This window comes from Hyposmocoma kahamanoa, unplaced genomic scaffold (assembly GCF_003589595.1).
Source record: "Hyposmocoma kahamanoa isolate Upper Pololo Valley unplaced genomic scaffold, ASM358959v1 64, whole genome shotgun sequence".
NCBI classification, from domain to species: Eukaryota; Metazoa; Arthropoda; class Insecta; order Lepidoptera; family Cosmopterigidae; genus Hyposmocoma; species Hyposmocoma kahamanoa.
In genome coordinates, this window is record NW_020653852.1 from 5,636,161 (window position 1) to 5,656,544 (window position 20,384).

Sequence of the window (20,384 nt, forward strand, 5' to 3'; positions counted from 1 at the left end):
GAATATACAGGCACATGGGACTTGTCAACTTATGTCTCAGGGTGACGGGCGCATTGGTAGTGCCCCTCAGATCTTTGCAATTTAAAGCTCTGAGTGGCACTGTAACTGTTATGAACAGGCATGTAGCTTACCATCAGGAGCACGACTTGTTCGTCCCGACACTTGATTGATATATAAAAAAAAAGACATCTATTCTTAAAGCTGTCATCTGCCGCTGGCCAGTCATGAGTCAACCCGTGACTATGAAGCGTGTAACCGTTCCGAAACATCGGGAAAATAAAAACAAATCATATCGTGGTAAACAGATTGTAATAAGTAAAAATAAAAAAAAATTGTTTACCTAAGGTGATTAGATTCGGTTTCTTCGTCGACTTCGCGATGCAATGGGCCAAGCCGATACGCGCGGGGTGTGGGCGACGATCGTACGTGCACGTCGCGCTGACCCGCAGAGCGGACGCCGTCAAGAAGAGACGCTAATAAGGCGTCTCTGTAGAACAGTACCGTTGAATTTTAGAAAGTTTACCACCAAACTCCACTAACATAATACAAATAATTACCACCTTAGATTAAGCTAAACAAGATTTAATATTTATTGAGATTTTTTGTGAAATAACTCCACTAGTTTTGTTATGATTATGAATACAAAGATCGAACACACAGAAAAATCTTGTCGACCAGTTGGGACTTGAACCCACGTCCATGCTGCACCGTGGCATTGCTCTTACCAACTGAGCTACGGGTCCAGTTGCCGAGCCGTCGAAAACCTCCTATGTGTTTTTGTTATAGTATCTTAGTACTGGGTTTCAACATTCGTCGCTGCTAGTGACATCTAGCGAGAGATTTTTGAATAACTTTCTCACCGCAGCCGTAATACCGTTGTGATACCTAACTAACGCAGATGTCGCTTTTCAATTCAAATGTATTTATTGAGATATTTATAAAATAACACCACTAGTTTGGTTATGATTATGAATACAAAAATCGAAAACACAGAAAAATTTCGTCGACCCGGTGGTACTTGAACGTACAAAGATCTATAACAAAAACATATAGGAGACTTTCGACGGCTCAGTAACCGGACCTGTAGTTCTGTTGGTAATCGCAATGCTACAGTGCAGCATGTACGTGGGTTCAAGTTGTTATACTGGATTTAAATATATATACAGGACATCATATCTTGCTTCATGGATACATTTTTTTTTAAGTAAATAATACTGCATTGAAATATTTTGGAAACTTGCTTGCTAAACTTGGGAGTGAATCGAACCGCGCAAATGTGAAAAAAAAAAACATTTCGACACTGGAAAGGTAAAACGTCTAACGTGCACTTAGAAAATATTGGAGTAGGGCTAGCACGATAGGGCGCGACTTGCGCGTGAGCGACATAAAGCGCGAGATACTGTTATTGTCGCGTAGAGATCTTGTCCCTAATGTCGCTCTCGCGCTACTCGCGCCCTATCGTGCTAGCCTTACAGGAGAGCGATTTAAAGTAATTTCTTTATGTAAAAATGTTAATTCTAATTTTATTTTTTATATGGACAAACTGAAACTTTCTAGCGTCGACCTGTATTTTATGATGCCGATCGAAACGGTTAATTATAAGGATTAATTTATTTTAAATAACATAGTATCTTAAATTAAACGAACACCATGAAATTTTACATTTAAGTTCAGGAAAATGAATTATATTGCGTTTTGCGGTCGATATTCGTCCTTACGTTCGTACTCGCCACGATGATTATTGGAAAACTAATAGCAACACACATAAAAAAATAATACCTTTCACCGGCCAAATACATTCGAGTCTGGCCGTTAAGATATTCTATTGAGAATTTCTGTGGATGATCTGGATCTCGTATTAACGCGAACACATCGCTCAGCGGTCGAAGGCACACCACCTAAAGAGAAAAAATGCTTTGAAAAAACTTAAGGAAGTATAATAAAGCTCAATTATATACTAGCTTTACAAATTAGGTACGGATACTTTCAGAGCGAATTAATTACTTCGATGGTTATATTCACTTTGAAGTAAAATATTAATAAAGAGTTTTATTTATCTACATTGAACTAAGAGTTTAGCCTTAAATAACAACGTCAGAAACTAAGCATGTAGATAAAAACTAAACAACATACCAGTTAATGTTTAATATCATTTCAACATTATATTTTGAAACCATTTAACTATCACTAGCAATTTCATTGTTTATTTATTGAAAATATACATATTTACGTGACCTTACAGTCGGTAAAATAATGCATCATGAAAACAAACCGAAAATAAACTAATAAACAAAAGAGCAGATATACATTATAAAACAAACAAGAACGTCAATGTTACTGTAATACTTATGCACAACAAAGCGAAGCGAAGCCATTGAAATTAAACTTGATGTCAGTCAAACGCTCTGGATATTGATATGCTATAGGGTTTGGATATAATTATAAATTTATTTTGTGTGTAGTAAAGATTTAAAATCGCATAAAAAGTATTATTTTTATTTATACTTTAAATTGATAATCATTATGCCAATCGCAGATTCTAAAATTATCCGTACATAATTTTTAGCACCTTAAATAATTAACCAAACAATGACACGAGCTCGAACTTGTTATATGGTAGATATATGTAGTCCACATACAAAATTTTAAAAAAGAAATTTTAAAAGATAATAGTAAAATCAAACATCCACCTAAGGTCTCGTGTACATCAAAATGTACATTTCATGATTCAGACTTAGACAATATTATTCCTATGATCGCGTAACGACAGTGTATATACATTATAACGTTCAAATTTGTGCTACGTATTCCATATGAACATAGGGTATCTAGAAAAACCTGAAGACATGCTTGAGCCTGAAGTATGTAATTTATTTAGTACATTTCAATGCATATTGGGCAATTAGCGCTTTTCCCATTGCAGTTTGCCGGGTCTTAGGAGATTATTTACTCACTGAATAAGTCTGTGGATCTCTCTCAAGTATGCAAGTGTCAGACAAGCATAGTGTACGACGCATAGGCTCCATATGACGAGCTGCGTTCACTTTGTGAACTGTAAACTCGCTTAACGAAGTTTGGTGTTGGTCGCCACTGGAACAAGCAAATGACCATTAAAAAGCTAACCTTATTTTGGTTTTTGGTTGAGGGAAGGACCAATTAAAGTTGGGTCTTGTTAGCGTTGTTAACATGAGACAAAAATGTTTTTTTTTTCTCTAACATACTATATTTAGGGTCCTCAGAATATCCAAATATAATGACTAGCAGAGCAATAAACCCACTAAAGTACATTCAAACTAGAATCAATTTAAAAAAGACCCTATATTGATTATGACTTATGACACGGATAGCTGAACAAGCAAGAATTGTTAGCATTAGTTATGATGAGTGTGTGCGTTATTATTAGTAAATTTCTGATTTACAACATGATATTCGATGTTTTAATATGGTTTTATATACATTTTTTTTTAACTTTTAATATACATTTCTAATTATACACCTATAAATTAAATGTTGTACGCCCTGGATATATGAATACGATAACTAAATTTATAACATCTGGATGTTCAACACAATCAGACGTGAACTTCTTATTTAGTCGAAAAGATAGTTCGTCGCGATCGGTTTGTTGCAACAGTGCAGAAGCCTATACATAAAAGCTAATGTAGTATACTAGTTTATTGTCTTAGTCACATTGATGTAACCATGTCGACTTTCTGTATAAATTATTTTTATACAGAAATATTAATTCTGTTCTTTTTCACATTTTGTTTGATTACGAAAATCAGACTCATAATAAAGAATCTACAAAGATTATTGCAAAATTGTATAAGCCGTTTGCAAATACATTGCAACAAGAAACATTGCAAATATCTAAAGTTTTTTCCTAATCTGCTTATCTGTTCAATACAATACACACAACGTTTATTATTCACACAAATTGATAACATGCATTTGGTTAGCCTCGAAATGACGACAAAACATGATATTGGTTTCAATCAAAGGAGATATCAAATAGACAATTGTGTTATGTGACTTGTGTGTTATGTGTTGTGTGACTTGTAATTCAAACAATACGAGAAATCACATTGACTTCGAATCATAAATTATGTTAAAATATATATCGCCAGAAATATTGTTCATTTTCTCAAGTACATAATTTCGAGTTCTTAGGTTTTCGTGATTGCTATACATAGGAAATAAATATTTTTTCGAATCTAAATAGCAGACATTTGTTTTTTTTAACAAACCAACATTCCGGACCCTTTACAGGTCCCATGGATACGGGTGCGACGGTAGGCCCGAAAGGTGATTCATTTGAAAAAAGAAAATTATTATTCAAAAACCATCGAGTATATAAATGTACTTGATGCCGAAAACATTGTTTCATTTCATAAGTACATAATTCTTTAATCATTTTAAAAGATCTTTTGTGTATAGGTGGTAACTGAGTGAGTTTATATTGACAATCTTATAACATCTGTATAGTTGTAAAAATGTTAACAAAGTTCCAAAAATGAATTTTACATCTAGATGATATTAAGATGTATCAATAAATGCTGGATATCAATTAATTGGACAGGACTGGTCGTTGTGGCATTCTTTGGGGGAGGTCTATGTTCAGCAGAGGATGTCTTTTGGCTGAAATGATGATGATGGTTAATTAATTAGTAATTAAAAAAGGGCTCACCTATATTTCCCGAACCGTTGATTGTGGCAATCATCTAAAGTAATTGTAGCTGCTAAAACTTTGATACTGATTGTCAAAGTCAGGTTGGCCATTTCAAGCATTTTATTTATTATTATCTGGTTGTCCATTGAATTGGAAAACAAATGAAGTCTACTATAACCCCCTACAGCTAACACAAAACCTCCTGGTACATCTTTGACAGGAAGAATTCCCTGTATTTCGCAATATGGGTAGCTAGCTAAGAGGGTGTGTGTGGAGGGATCCAGTTGTTCTAGAGAGCATGGTCCCACTTCTAGGACTACCGGCAGGCGGGTACCACTCCAATGGTGTTTGTAGGCTTGATATCTCTGTTGAAGAAAAAGTCATGTTTATTCAGAAAGTTGCATTGTTCAATAACATTAACTGCCACTATTATATACTCAATTCAAGAACATCCCATTCTGGGAAAGTCAGCTGGTATCACACTTTCCAAAAACAATTTAAAAAAACTGTTCTATGTTGTTATTCCAATCATGAAGGACTGGAAACAGGAGAATCTAACTTGAAGGAAAATTTATCTAAATCTACATTAGATTTGATACAAATCTACATTAATCAGGACATTTATGTAAATTCAGACAACCTCCAACCTCAATCAACCCACAAAGACATCAACTATTTACACACTTGCACCAGTCCTTTATAGTCTTATACTCTTGGTGAGAGGAATCCATTGGTTTTGTACTGAGTGCCAAGCCACTCTAATATTAAGAGTAATGAGGCAGCAAAAAAGCTTTCAAAAAGAATGGCAAAGTTCATACTCTGAAACCAATGCATAGATGCATCCCAACATATCCAGCTACAAGTCAATGATCTTGAACACTTGAAAACTCTGATAACCAGCAACACAAGACTCTAGCATTGAACAAGAATAGTGACTAAGTTGCGATTAAGGCTCTTACACGTCACTGTACTGTGATTATGCACTTGTTTAACCTTAAACTAAGTGAGAGCATGGACCATAGATTCTGCCATGAAATGGGTGAGAACTCTGCATCTCCTAAGTCAATGTTGCCCTCTAATGGGCACACAAAACTCACTCTTGAGCAAACATGTTGAATTGAAAAATTGAAAATAGAAGCTAAGAAAATCTTACAGTTCTTTCATTCCATTTTCCTTGGTTCTGAGTTGCAATTAGTGGCAAACACAATAGATAAATTACTATGACAAAGTGCTGCATAGGCCCTACTATAACAGAACATACTACTATATTTAGTAGGGCCTATGTATTGCATATAGTCCATGTCATGCTATATACTTAAATACATTATCACACAGGCATATACAAGCGTTCGCATACACACACTCACACAAACACGCAAACGCAAAAAGCACAAAAAGTTAAGAAGAAAATACGTACAACAAAATAAAAATAGCAGGAAAGAATTTGTCATAAAATTTATACACGATATTGTTTAAAAATTTAAGTTAAGTTATTTCCTGTACAGATTAATGAATTGAACTTCAAAACATAATTACAGTTCGCGAGGTCTAAGCTGAGCTTTGCATTTGTGTGAGTGATCACCAAAAGTAGAGTCAGACAAAAAACTTTTAAAAATAAATTTTAGTATTAGGTAGGTTTTTAACATAAGTGGGAGAGATATTCTAGTTTAAAAATAAATTAAAACTAAATAGCTTAAATTGTTAAAATAAAAGCCAGCTATGATATGTATGACCGATGACCATGTGTACATATGTAAGTGTGACCGAGAAGTCAGAGATCAATAAATAAAATTCAAATATAAAAAAATTATAACAATTCTTCTGCACCGGACATTGCATTTACATTGCATTGCATTTTCATCATTTTCTTTATCACTCTCGTCTTCATTTTCACTCTCCTCTGATGTATCGTTTGTGTTAATAATGAATCGTTCCGTTATATCGTCAAGAATGGCATCGTGACCATGAAACTTTTTTTCTTCTTTTATTGCGTGGTCACATACATTTTTCCATTCTTCTACAGTGATAGTGTCAACTTTTTCTTTCGCTAACCTCATAATTGTATCCATATTCATTGACACGTTTTTTTTAGCCACGTACCCTTTTATCATTGCCCATATATTTTCAATTGGGTTGAAATCCGGGTGGTAGGGTGGTAGACGAATGACGCTGTGACCATGTTCTCTAAGTAAAGTGTCAATTTTATATTCAATAAATCTTTGTTTGTTTTGCAGTATCAATTAATAGAGTTGTGGTTTAGGCATCGATGTAGAGTGATCGATATTGCGATACTTGAGCCAGTCAATCATATCTTGTTTACGACTATTTGAGTTGGGAGCGGGATTTTCTAACGAATTGTGGTAAGATGCATTGTCTACCACCACAACGCTATTGGGCTTTAAATTTGGAATTAATTGCGTTTGTAACCATTTCGTGTAGTTTGCTGCATTCATATTATTATGGTAATCACCACTTTTTTTATTTGCTTTGAACATCAGCAGTGCATTTGGTATGAAACCGTCCTCTCCGCCGGCATGAACTATTATTAGACGATTTCCTTTAGAAATTGGTTTCTTCAAACCAGAAGTGCTGCCATCTAAATAAGATTTTGAAGAAGTGTGAGTCGTGTCTATGTATGTTTCGTCGGTATAAACGACTGGCCGGCCATGCGATATTCGGAAATTTTAATCAAAAAATGTATACGTAGATAACGTATCTCATGTTTTTCCATTAGAATTTTTCTATTATCTTCTGTTCTTTTCCATTTAAATCCTAAAAGAGACACTTCTTTACGCAATGACCAAATTGAACCTGGATAGTTTATTTCTCTCTTCAACTTTTCATATATTCGTTTCATAGTTGGCACCTCTTTATCAGTAATGTGAAAGTTGCGAATAGTTCTTCGGATTACCGCTTTATCAAAATCGTCAATGATAATGATATTTTTCCTGCATCTGGTCTTTTTCGGAGACTTAAATTTGCTTCCGTCTTCCAAAAGACGTTTACCTTCCAATAAAACTCTTTTGACAGTGGACAGCGGAATTCCCGTCGATGTCGCTACCAATTGGGCTGATGTAGTGACATTTGACATTTTTTAGCGCTGCAGTCCATCTAGGGCATCGAGCAAGTACTTGGCAGAGCCGTCCCAAAGGTGCGAACAGTACTCCATGCTGCTTCGGACCTGAGCTTTATACAACAGGTATCGCAGCTCTGGAGTAAAAAATCGGTGCACCTTGTTCAGGATGCCAAGCTTGCGCGACGCGGTACAGATGACGCTCTCTATATACTCTTTGTTGCTCATGTCCTTCCGGATGCTCATCCCCAGCAGGCTGAGCTTGTCCTGCAGCTTGTACCCTGAAGATGGGGAAGTGGAAGGAATGGGGATTTTTTGGAACTGAACGCGCATACCTGGGTTTGACATGTCTTTGTCGTTCATGTCTTTAAAATAACTATTTAAATTACACAAAATTTCCTTTACTTGGCTATTTAAAGGTTTTCGTATAATTCGTTTATTTGTGTTGGCAGCCATTTCACTAATAAATCGAACACAAAAACAAAATATTAAGAATTAAACACGTCACGCTGCTACCAGTACAAGAGGTGAAGTGTGAAAGGTGCGCGGCGGAGTTGCGTCGCGCGAGGGATGCACCGCGCCTCAGGCCAGTTGACAAAAAGCACTTTAAACCGATTTAAACCTAGCGAAGGACGCGTCGCCCTCTAGGCCGACGTCACACCTACACTATCTATGTGCACTCACACAAATGCAAAGCTCAGCTTAGGCCTCGCGGACTGTACATACCTTGTATTTTAAGCTCATGTAGAATTAAAAAATAATAATTTCTTAACAATAGTAATATATGATAAATACCAACAGTAGTACCCCCATTAATTTAAACTTTCACAATTTTCACACATTATTTGATTTCAAAATTGGGACTTAAATGTGCACTTTATACACTAGTCTAGATTTGGGAATCAACTAGTGCCCCTGTCAAAATACGACATAGAATGTAAACGGTGTGGCTAGAAAATAATAACTAAATCCGCTATTTCAAGGTTTAATACTTATTTATCAGCATTTCATAAAAAGTAAATGAAATATAATGAAAAATTTCATATTAAAGAAGTTATACTTACAAGTATATCTTTTGGCCTCTCAGCAAACAAGTGCCTATATTTAAATGCCTCAGTAAGAATCAGACATTTGTGTTCCGAAGAGAACTTCATTGCGTCAACTTTATTGCCCTTCTTCATGACCAGTGTGAAGTCATGGTTTGCAGCTGAGTTTGAGTGCTTGGCCGAGGCAACAGTAATGATGTCAGAGTACAGCCATTTATTTGTCACTTCCAGACGGTCAGGGTTGTATGTAGTGATGCCATGAGTGCCAATAGAAAACACTCGTTGGTACTTCCCTCTCCAAGAGTGCTTTGTGACAAGGAAAGAAGCGATGTCCTGATTGTCTTTAAGGGGAATCATTTTAGCATTGCCTGAAAAACAAAATAAGTATAAAAATAAATTAAATGTAAATATTGGTATTAACAAAATTAGCTGTGTTGAAAATTTTGTTATGTCATGCCGTAATTAGTTATTTTTCAACTATCAGGGAAGAGGAAGCAATGAAAGTAGGTTACAAACATAATCAAAGTAAAATAAATTAGACACTTATTTTGCGTTAATCATTAAAAAAATATTTCATTCTACCTTCAACAAAACGTTACGTACGAGTTTGGTTTTTTTTCCGCGTAATACGCAACACAAACAAAGATTTAGACGACTTATTGGAATGAATCCACCCCTTTGTAAATAGATCTGGGAATCTGTCGATATGAAGACGTGTAAACAAGACGTGGTAAATAGATTTTTTGCGCAAAAACATTCACTTTCGCCGATAATGAATACTCACAGTTAGTAGACATTCAATAAAGTTTCAGTAATTTCAGCGATTATCCAATAGCAACCGCATAGTATACAAAATATTGTAAAAAATTCGAACAAAAGTAGCTCCACGAAAGGGCCGACAAATCGCTCAATTGACAAATGACAACTCCAAGCTTGTGTTGCCAAAATAACAAGAAATTAAGGGCGCGTTCAAATTAGCCGCTGTTAAAAGTGCTGCAGCCGTGCGGCTGATTTTTTTTTATTAATAATTTTGGCTTGGATACAAGTCCTTTGAGCCGTGTCTTCATTTAATTATGTTTCTGTAAATATGGCCGCCACAAAGAATAGGCAATTTGAGGCGGCGTGCTTGGATTGACTCGGGATTCCTTAGAATTCCAAAAAAAGAAGAGATTCGTATAATTTCGCATTTCAATCTTCGATTAAGACACGTGATATCCTATAATATCCTATTCCACTTTAAACTAGATTTCACAAAATAATTGAAAGTCAAAATAAAAACAACACTTTTCCCTCCAAAAGGCCCAGAGCGAATCCCACGCTGCTGAAGTGCGACCACTTTTTTAGTGATGTTTTATCTTTCGATTCAGTTACGCGATGGATTGCAAAAGCACATTGTAATATTACAATTAAATAGTTACAAAACTCGATTTACGAAAAATATTTCTAAATAGTTTTCGCCTTGTTTACGGGTTTTTATGGGATTTTTACGTTTGTTTAACACTATTCTTCACACTTGTATTCAAAACCAAAAGACATATAGTCCAACCCCCCGTCAAAGTTCTTGAGGCATACACTTCACACATAGGTGTTAAAAATGTCTCACCTGCTTTGTTTTTTTCAGTTGTAGTTTTAGTTTCATAATTGTCAACAAATTTTAGACATATGTACATTTTCCCATGCCTTTTTTTGTCCAGTCCATTGGAAATTGGAATAGCTGGCGGAGATGCTATCCCATATTGCAGGGTGTTGTTTCACATTATCTATAAATTTAATTTTCAATCAAATCAAATTTTACTTGTCAATTCGATTTTCATCCATCGTAGTTAATTTGAAAAATTAACATGTACACCTCACTAGCGTGACAGCCACCGCGCGGCTGCAGTGCGTCTAACAACGGTTAATTTGTACGCGCCATAAGTTTTACTTTTCTTTAGCGAAAAAAATTTAGAAAATGGCATTTTGGCTTCTTCTTGCAAAAAATAAAATAAACACGCCACGTAGATTTTACAAAGTGTATTCCACAAGTCCCGTCTTCTCCAAGCCTTCTCTTCATTGACTTACTTACTTATTTTGTCTTTAACCGACAAAAAAGGAGGAGGTTCTCAATTCGACTATATGTTCTTTTTTTGTATGTATGTTACGCGGTAACTCCGGTATTTGTGAACCGATTTTGATGATCCTTTTTTTGTTGCAAAGATCTCCATAGTGGTTGGGACCAGCGATTTCTCCGTCGTATTGTATATTAAATAATAATGTAATAAATTATATATAATGAAAATAAATTGTAATTGTTTAATATAAATCATGCCGTATTGTAAGAAAAAAATTAAAAGTACATATACGTAAGTACATATACGTAAGTACATATATAAATTACAAAAGCAATAAAAATAACCAAAGAGCTAACTGTCCTTATCCTAAAAAAAACACGCGCAAAAGACAGAAAGAGACCCGTTAGCGTCAATTTCAATTTTCGAACTACAAGCGATCGAAATATTTAAATTTAGAACAAAAACTATAGAGTTGATTTAATGTTAATCTTATTTTTAAAATCACTTCTTGTTAAATATTAGTCATAAATAACTAACAAAATATTGTTGTATTCGTTTTACTGGTTCGAGTTATCAATCAGAAGTCCGAAAATACATTTGCCCGAAGTTAATGTTTGCTCGAATTTTTGTAATCCCAAATGTAATTTTTTAGGTTATTTTAGGAATATTACAAAACAAAGTAACTTCTTTCTTATTTTCCTTGTAATGAGCAACCAAAATCCCCTGAAAGCATAACGGTTTTGTTATAAATCGGTTTACGAGATTATTAAACTTTGAGTTTATTTCTAGTTGGAATCTAGAAATTCGAATCATCAAAATATTTCTTGCACCACGTTATAACTACCAACAGAGAGACACAGCTATTTTCGCATTTACAGTATATGTATGTATGTACCTATATATCACAACTCTTATTACTTGAAGTGAATTCGTAAAAAATGCAACATAATACTATAAAATTAATTAATATTGACATTAACACTACTCCATAACTCTTGTGTTCAAGTAGTTTTCACAAGAAGCCAAATATGGTGCATTTTGTTATTTCCAGTAGAAGCTGATATGCATAATTTTTAGGCCTTTAAATTGTGGCAAACAAAATTAAGCAATACCTCAATGACTTTACAGTTTAAATTAAACGTTTTAGTTTTTTAAATATTTCTATACATGTCACTACGTTTGTAGAGTTTAACTCCGGCCATGCTTGTCATTGGCTCCAACCCTGACTGCGACAAGGCATACACTGAAAAAAAAACTCCGGACATTTTTCCGCGGTTTTTGGATTAGAGTTAGGATTGTATTTATTGTCATCCATTTATTGTAAGTCAATGGGCAATCTCCTCTGGCAAATACAAGTAAAACAATACTACTGTTACCTTACTGTTACAGTACACACAAAATTGGAAAAATAAATTCACTACATACAGTCTAGCCAAGGTGGAATTACATTTTTCATATACATGATTAATCAATACGTAATACATTTCGACACCGTCACGTCAATAACTTTCCGACTCTAGTATATTCATGAGAATCGATTTATTTTTACAGGCTTATTCTATGTACGGACATGGCATGAATGTGTGTTTTATCTGTGTATTTGTAAAAATAAGCTAGTGTTGTAGACTTTCGTTTGTAGGAGGCCATAGTGACACAATTCAATTTTGCATTTGAGTGCACCTGTTTGCTTGTAGTACTTTTTGAGGGGCTCAAAAAGTGGCAGAAATTTTTGTTCGAGAAATAACGCTGATAGCGCTTCCCGTCCTGTATGCTCTAAGGGTCGTATTCCAGAACTCTACTCATTGCTCAATTCATGACATGAGTACGATTTAAAGCACTCGAAATCATACTCAAGTCCCTGCCATTAGGGTCGTATTGTAGAACTTTACTCAATGCTCAAGTCAAGACTTGAGTATGATTCAAAGCACTAGAAATCACACTCAAGTCCTTGCTATTAGGGTCCTATTTCCAGTGCTTAAAATCATACTCAAGTCTGGTCAAATCCTGACTTGAGCATAGAGTAGAGTTCTGGAATATGACTCTATTCTTTTTTTTTTTCTATCCTCTAAGCTCTAAGTTGACATCTGTAAAAAGTTTAAGTTACTGAACGAAACCGAGGGAGCCAATAGCAAGTGGTGGTGGTGTGATTGTGGAAGGTTTTTTTCGCTGTTGTCAAATAATTTTAAATCTCGTTTTTCTCTGCAGCTTTTAGATAATACAAGTTTATTTTATAATTCGCGCTAAACGAAAAATCCAAAAGATATTTTAAAGGTAGAACATTTTTCAGTCGGAAAATTACCCAGCAATGAAAGTAATATAAAAACATTGAATGTCAATGTCACAAAACTCGTGAAACATACTTTAGACGTGTAACCACCTCTCTCTTTTAATTTTCCAACTTTAAAAAACAAACATTGCGCCACGTTTACTCAAATAACATCAGGATGGTGCTCGACTTAGATCTCTTTCGTGCCGACAAAGACGGTGACCCTGAAAAAGTTCGTGAGAACCAACGCAAAAGGTTTAAAGATGTGAAGTTAGTGGACATAGTTATTGAACAGGATACTGTGTGGAGACGATTGCGACATGTAGCCGACAATTTGAATATGCTGAAGAATATGTGCAGCAAGGAGATAGGGCGGAAGATGAAGGGCAAGGAGCCTGTGGGGGCGGAGGACGAGCCATTGCCGGCCGTGATTGTAGATAACCTAATAAATCTTATTGGCGATCAGCTGAAGCCGCTTACCGTGAATCAAATTAAAAAGGTACTTGTTTATACCTCACGAAATATAACTATTGATGAACCTGGGCGTTAGATGTTTTCCATTTTTTACATAAAACATACTTTCATGATTGGCTTTCGTGCACATATTTCGACCAGATTAAGAATATCTTTTAAAAAGACAAAATCAAAACTGCTAACAATAAACAGCTGTATATGAAAAATCTGAAGAAATTAAGGGAAATTAATAATTTTCGTTACACTTTTTTTTCTAATGCAGATTGCACAACAACAAACTCAGTGATTTATCATACAAATAATTTCATTTCAGGTACGAGTACTTATAGATGAAGCAATAACAACAAATGACCAAGCTCTCGTAAAAGCAGAAAGGACTCGTTCCGCAGCACTCAGGGAAATTGGTAACCTTACCCATGAGTCTGTGCCAATCGATGACAATGAAGACAATAACCAAGTTGTAAGAACATATGGGGACTGTACTGCAAGGAATAAATACTCTCATGTAGATCTCATTTCTATGATTGATGGTGAGTTGATATTTTACCAAGAAACTATTAAAAAGGCATTTGTTTCCCCCATATATCGACCCCTCCTACGTAAAGGATTGTGTGTCGAAAGTGCCAAGTTTACAGGGGAGCATTATAACATTCTGAATTCTCTCATTACTCACATAGAGGGATCATCTAACCAATATCTAGAATTTTATAATACTCTATGTGAGTAACAAGCGTAGCTGAATAAAACTGAGAAATGCTAGTCATGTATTATGCTTATTTCAGTGAATTCAGTTTTAAAATGCTCCCCTGTAAACTTGGCAAGTTCGACATACAATACTTTACATAGGAGGGGTTGATATTACACCACTTTGTATAATTTTGGTGTAATATATTTCTGGAAAAATTTGTGTTTTAACATGTTAAAGCATAGTTTCCCAACGTGGTCCCTACTGCCCCCCAGTGAGTGTTGAAGCTACTGCATATAAGTTAATATAAAAAATATGTGTTTTCAATCATTTTTTGTGGTGTTAGATAATGAAATTTTTTTACCTTGCTAAGGTGTTGTCAGAAAAAGGCAAACAAAACTTGGTTTCCATATTGTACACTTTTCATATATATATATAATAAACCATTAAGACTGCCACATATGCAGTTACCACACAGTTGTGTACACAAAACCAACTTGGTATAATTAGGAAAACATGTTTTTTTCAATAATTAGCTACTATGTGATATTATTATGTACACTTATTTTCCTTACTTCAAAATAACATTTAAATAAACAAACACTTTGCAAGTTTAATTATATAGCAGGGTGTGGGCTGGGCCCATACACCTACAATATTTAATTTAAACATCTAGATGAAGAATACCTGAAAGAGCTAAATGGGTCACTGTCTTGGATTTTTCTATCCAAATATGCAAAGTTGTATAATAACCTTTTGAGTATCAATCGGAATCTTATTATAGAAGGGTATACATTGCCCCTTAAATGAATTTGAGACTTTGTGAAGACAACTGTCAAGAACAGCTAGTTTATTTTTATTATAGCCTCTTCCATATGGTGTCACAGAGCACACGTTTGTTTATTAGATATTAATAGACAATAGCATAATATGAGAATGTGTTTCTTTATATTGTAAAGAAGCAAATTATACTTCAGAATATCACTTTCATTTTAGGTATGGATGCCGAACGAGGCGCGGCAGTTGCGGGTGGCCGTGGTTACTACCTCAAAGGCCCGGCGGTCTTTCTGGAACAGGCCATTGTGCAGCTATCATTGAGAATACTGCTTAAGAAAGGATATCTCCCGTTATATACACCTTTCTTTATGAAAAAAGATGTATGTATGAGTTTATGTTTAGTTTATTACTTTTAGGAGAACTGTACCTAGAAAAAACAGTACCTAGGAAAATGATGTAGTTTATTAACATTTCAGTGGAATTATTATCCTACATAACGTTGTGCCCTTAGGGCGCCTTCCCATTATGTGGTGAAGACAGATAGTCGTGCAGTTTAAAGTGTCATGACTTGTATATGTAAATGCAGTTGTTCACAGATAGAACAACATGCTTAACTATCGTTCACGACTCTTTTGACGTTACGACGACAGCCTGTCACGACAATGGGAAGAGCTAGAACAACAAACGCCTCGATAAAAATGTGACGACAGATAATCGCAGCTTCAAACGATTCTGTCGCGCGATCTCGATCGCGAACAGAATCGTTTGATATGCGATTATCTGTCGTACTAACGGCAAGGCGGCTGCCGTAAATTGTCGTCACGATCTAGTGGGAACAGTTAGTGGGAACACGGCAGGCACTCAGTGATAAAATAAACGTCCACGACACAGTCACGACAGATAGTCGTGATATGGGCACAAGCTTGACGCGACAGTCGTTCAACGATAAATAAAACGTTACGACATGATGGGAACGCGCCCTTAGAGTTGTACTTTTTAAATAATGATGATGACTGCACACAATAGTTATAGTTATAGTTGTGAAGCTAAGTTGCACTTTGTATTGCCCGAGGCGGGACAAGTAGTCGACGCCAGGTTGCGGCACCGCAACTTTTATTAATTTTTAACCGACTTCAAAAAAGGAGGAGGTTCTCAATTCGACTGTATGTTCTTTTTTCTTTTTTTTTGTATGTATGTTACGCGATAACTCCGGTATTTGTGATTTTCATGATTCTTATTTTGTTGGAAAGGGGGTACTTCCATAGTGGTCCCATTTAATTTTGAAGAAAATCATCCACCTTTAAGGGTGGCTGTTCACGCATGAAGATTCATTTTTATAAATAGCGCCTAACTTTAATTTAGGAGCAATTATTTTAATGGTTGATTTTGCTATTTCTCCAATTATTAAATTTTACTTGAATGTGAAAATTGGTCAAGGATTGGTATGCATTCACATAGTGCTTATGGAAGCAAAATGCTTCGGCGTATTATAGGTATACCCACAATAAAAGTGCGTGTGAATGGTGACGGAAAGAACCAGTATAATACACAAGCATACACAACATGCAAACATTCCCTAAAGTACTTGTATTATTAGAAAAAACCTTGTGCATCAAAATATATCAAAACTTCTTCACCATTGTAAATGCCTCTGTAGATTATAATACCTTACAATACCTCTCTGTTTCTGAACCATAAAAATACATTATTTTACCTAACTTAACTATAACTATGTACTAGGTAATGCAAGAAGTAGCTCAACTAGCACAATTTGATGAGGAACTGTACAAAGTGATAGGCAAAGGGTCTGAAAACAAGGGAGACAACGTCGTTGAGGAGAAATACTTGATCGCCACGTCGGAGCAGCCGATAGCCGCTTACCATAGAGATGAGTGGTTACCTGAATCTTCCTTACCTATTAGGTGAGAAAAATTCGGTACACATCTATATTATACAGTATTTTTTTAAATGGTACATTATGGAGAAATCCCAAACCATAGAAGACACAAGGAAACTGTTTTAGGAACCATTAAGTCTTTTTTGTGAAAACTATTTTGGCATAGTCAATTTTTTGGTCAAGCGTGTGTATGAAAATCATTTTGTTAAGTTGACAAACTTCTGTTGTCCCTATTTTTCTCGTCCCTTATAAGTTTTTTTTTTCTTTTTTTTAATTTGTTTTGTATGAAAAGCATTTTATGAAATTTGATCAACTTCTGCTGTCTCGATTTTTATCAGCCCATACTATGAAATGATCCTTACATAAAACTGAGTCGAACCCCATTAAAAATTTTTTGATTTATTTTTGATTTTTTTATTTTATTCATTTTCATGGACATGCTTGACAAAAAATTGACTATGGCAAAATTGTTTTCCCAAAAAAATACTTAATGGTTCCTTAGACAGCTTCCTTGTATCTTCTATGGTTTCGGATTTCCCCATACTGTCCCATTTAAAAAAACACTCCATATATCTATTGGAATTGTTTTTTCTAATTCACTCTGTAACGCAGTCTTATCCAAAGATAATTTTATTAGAATATAATTTTAAAACTATTTGTAATTTTTAGGAAATTGTATTTTGCAGGTACGCTGGTCTTTCCACGTGTTTCAGACAAGAAGTAGGTTCCCACGGACGTGACACGCGAGGTATCTTCAGAGTACATCAGTTTGAGAAGGTATAAACAATAATTATACAAAAAATGCAACGGGTATAATGCTTACCACAAATTTACTTTCATTTGGACACAATTTCGATAGGACACACTTTTAAATCATGGTGCCCCATCAGTGATACCATCAAACACAAAAATATGATCAGCGAACTGTACTTGTAAGATTAAGTAAATTTAATAATAATAAAAGTTTCAAGGCGAGAGTCAACAGGCATTATTTAGGTGTGCATGCTCCATCATCGTCGACAAAATTGTTATACATATGGGCATAATGTTGCGTGATGTGATCCGTGATCAGCAGGCGCTGTAGTCTAGTTCTCCGTCCATAACAATTACTGTCAAATAATTAATAATTAATTGAGATAGACGGGCAGGCAATCCAGTATGTCGATACTCATCGATAGATATACTCATATCTATCGGGGCCAGTTAGCAAGCTTTGAAAACAGGCAAGATAAGGCAATCGGTTTTCGCATAGAGAAAGTCTGGAAGAGCTACTGGTCCTTGAAGGAGTAGATAGATAGATATACACTTTATTGCTCACATACAATAACAAAAACAGTACATAGACAACTTAAAACTAATGTGGGCAAAGGCGGTCTTATCGCTAAGAGCGATCTCTTCCAGATAACCTTTAAGGTATAGGAAAGCTAATCTAAGGAGAAGAGGTAGTGTGCCATAGTCAGAAACGTATAAGTAGTATAATATATATATATATATGTATCGAATAATAAATAAATAAATAACGGTGTACTAGACTTACATATATATTTGTAAATAATAAAGAAATATATATACCTAAATATACTTATACTTACCAATAAATATATAAATACATGTTGCATACTAGGAACGTTTCAGAAGATAGTTACGCAATGCAGTTTTAAAAATAAGAAGCGACTTGGAATGTCGTATTTCAGACGGAAGTTCGTTCCACAATTGTGCAGCCATAATCGTAAAGGAGTTCATGTAGTATCCTGACCGGGTGAAGGAAGGTTTCAGCAAGTTATCCGCCTTGGACCTTAGTTCGCGATTCGCGAAGACAGGGTGGAGTCAAAGAGAACGCCAAGGTTTTTGACAACACTGCTGAAAGGTAAAGGGAAGGAGTCAAAGACGAGCGAGGGAACAGACGTATAATTTATCTTAGCTATCTGCTTCGAGCCACCAATGACGATGGCTTGCGACTTGTTGGGATTGACTGTAAGGCCATGGGTACGACTCCAATTGTGTATTGTCGCAAGGTCGTCATTAAGTTCAGCAATTAAACTATAATCTAAACCATGCACAGGAGACCGGGAATAGATCTGAAGATCTTCAGCATACAAATGATACTGACAAGAAAGCAAGGGAGTAAGGGAGTTAATAAATATTGAAAAAAGAAGAGGAGGGAGGACCCCACCCTGAGGCACACCAGCAGTAACATCACAGAAGGTAGAATGCTTGTTATCGACACGTACACATTGCCTTCGCCCAACGAGATAGTGGCGAAACCACTCCACAACCGAATCTGATACCAGGATAGATTTTAACATTGCGTGGACGGCCGAGAAGGCGTGGGCGAAACGACCTTCATGGGTTTGAGAGAGAGTGGTGAGAGATCGCCAAAGACGGAGCAATTGAGGATTTTGGGGGAGACCTTTAAGTAAATAATAGAATCGGGCGTTACTTTGCGGATGGAAGTAAATTAATTTGCTATTCCGCGAACCCAGTGAAGGTTAATCGTGCAAAATAGCTGAGCTTGTGTTGAATATTTTTTAATGCAGTTAATTATCCCACTATCCCTCCTCTCATTAATTTTATATTAATATAATAAATAACACAAGCGCAACTACAGTCACAAACCACCACCAAAAATATACCCGACACGTGTATCGCCTCTCCAGGGGCTGTTGACTGCTCGACTCTCGGCCGAAGAGACAACCCAGCAGTGGAACATAATAGGTTAATTAAAATAATATATATATATTAATATATATATTAATACCCGACCAAATTAGAACACCAATGTCAAGTATAAAATTCGCATCATTTTGTCGAGTATTATTTATTTGACAATAATTATATTGGACGGAGAACGAGGGCCCAGGGCCTGATAAATCGCAAGCGTTGTCAACTTCCGATAAACGTTCCGTCATAAATGTTGCGGTAGCAGAAACGGAAATAGATGTGAAAAACCGTTCGGAATTTCGGCGGTTGCGGAAAGCAGAAGCAGAGGTCTGTTGCATAGAACTAACTAATTCTTTGTCCATTTTCCAGGTGGAACAATTCGTGCTAACATCTCCACACGACAACGCGTCGTGGTTGATGATGGACGAAATGATTAACAACGCAGAAGAATTCTGCAAAATTCTCGGTATCCCGTACCGTATTGTCAACATTGTCTCGGGGGCATTGAATCATGCTGCCTCTAAGAAGTTGGATTTGGAGGCGTGGTTCCCTGGCTCGGGGGCGTTTAGAGAATTGGTCTCGTGTAGTAATTGCTTAGACTATCAGGCAAGAAGATTACTTGTCAGGTAAGTTTAAGTTCTACCATGGACCAATACTTCGAAAGGACTGCTAATCGCTTTACAAGACATCGTAGTCGGGTATTTAGTACCTATTGATAGACCAGATGTCGCGACGAGTACCAAATAGCCATTTTTGTAACTAATTTGTTTTACATTGACAAGCTT

At 35.7% G+C, this 20,384-nt stretch overlaps 2 protein-coding genes across 2 annotated transcripts in view; one reads left to right on the top strand and one right to left on the bottom strand.

Annotated features, from left to right (window-relative positions):
* The window catches only part of LOC113230619 (dnaJ homolog subfamily C member 13), a 63,314-nt gene extending 53,628 nt beyond the window's left edge, over positions 1 to 9,686 (bottom strand). Inside the window, exons 1-6 of the mRNA XM_026464614.1 lie at positions 9,573 to 9,686; positions 8,807 to 9,156; positions 4,688 to 5,034; positions 2,955 to 3,090; positions 1,780 to 1,898; positions 341 to 487 (exon numbers count right to left, since the gene is read on the bottom strand). Of these exons, the coding sequence (XP_026320399.1) occupies positions 341 to 487; positions 1,780 to 1,898; positions 2,955 to 3,090; positions 4,688 to 5,034; positions 8,807 to 9,156; positions 9,573 to 9,585 (1,112 nt within the window). The 5' untranslated portion in view covers positions 9,586 to 9,686. The remainder of the gene's footprint in view (positions 1 to 340; positions 488 to 1,779; positions 1,899 to 2,954; positions 3,091 to 4,687; positions 5,035 to 8,806; positions 9,157 to 9,572) is intronic.
* Positions 9,687 to 13,216: 3,530 nt separating this feature from the next.
* LOC113230731 (serine--tRNA ligase, cytoplasmic) overlaps positions 13,217 to 20,384 on the top strand; it is a 13,314-nt gene continuing 6,146 nt past the window's right edge. Inside the window, exons 1-6 of the mRNA XM_026464804.1 lie at positions 13,217 to 13,604; positions 13,893 to 14,109; positions 15,261 to 15,421; positions 16,782 to 16,963; positions 17,625 to 17,715; positions 19,969 to 20,225. Of these exons, the coding sequence (XP_026320589.1) occupies positions 13,284 to 13,604; positions 13,893 to 14,109; positions 15,261 to 15,421; positions 16,782 to 16,963; positions 17,625 to 17,715; positions 19,969 to 20,225 (1,229 nt within the window). The 5' untranslated portion in view covers positions 13,217 to 13,283. The remainder of the gene's footprint in view (positions 13,605 to 13,892; positions 14,110 to 15,260; positions 15,422 to 16,781; positions 16,964 to 17,624; positions 17,716 to 19,968; positions 20,226 to 20,384) is intronic.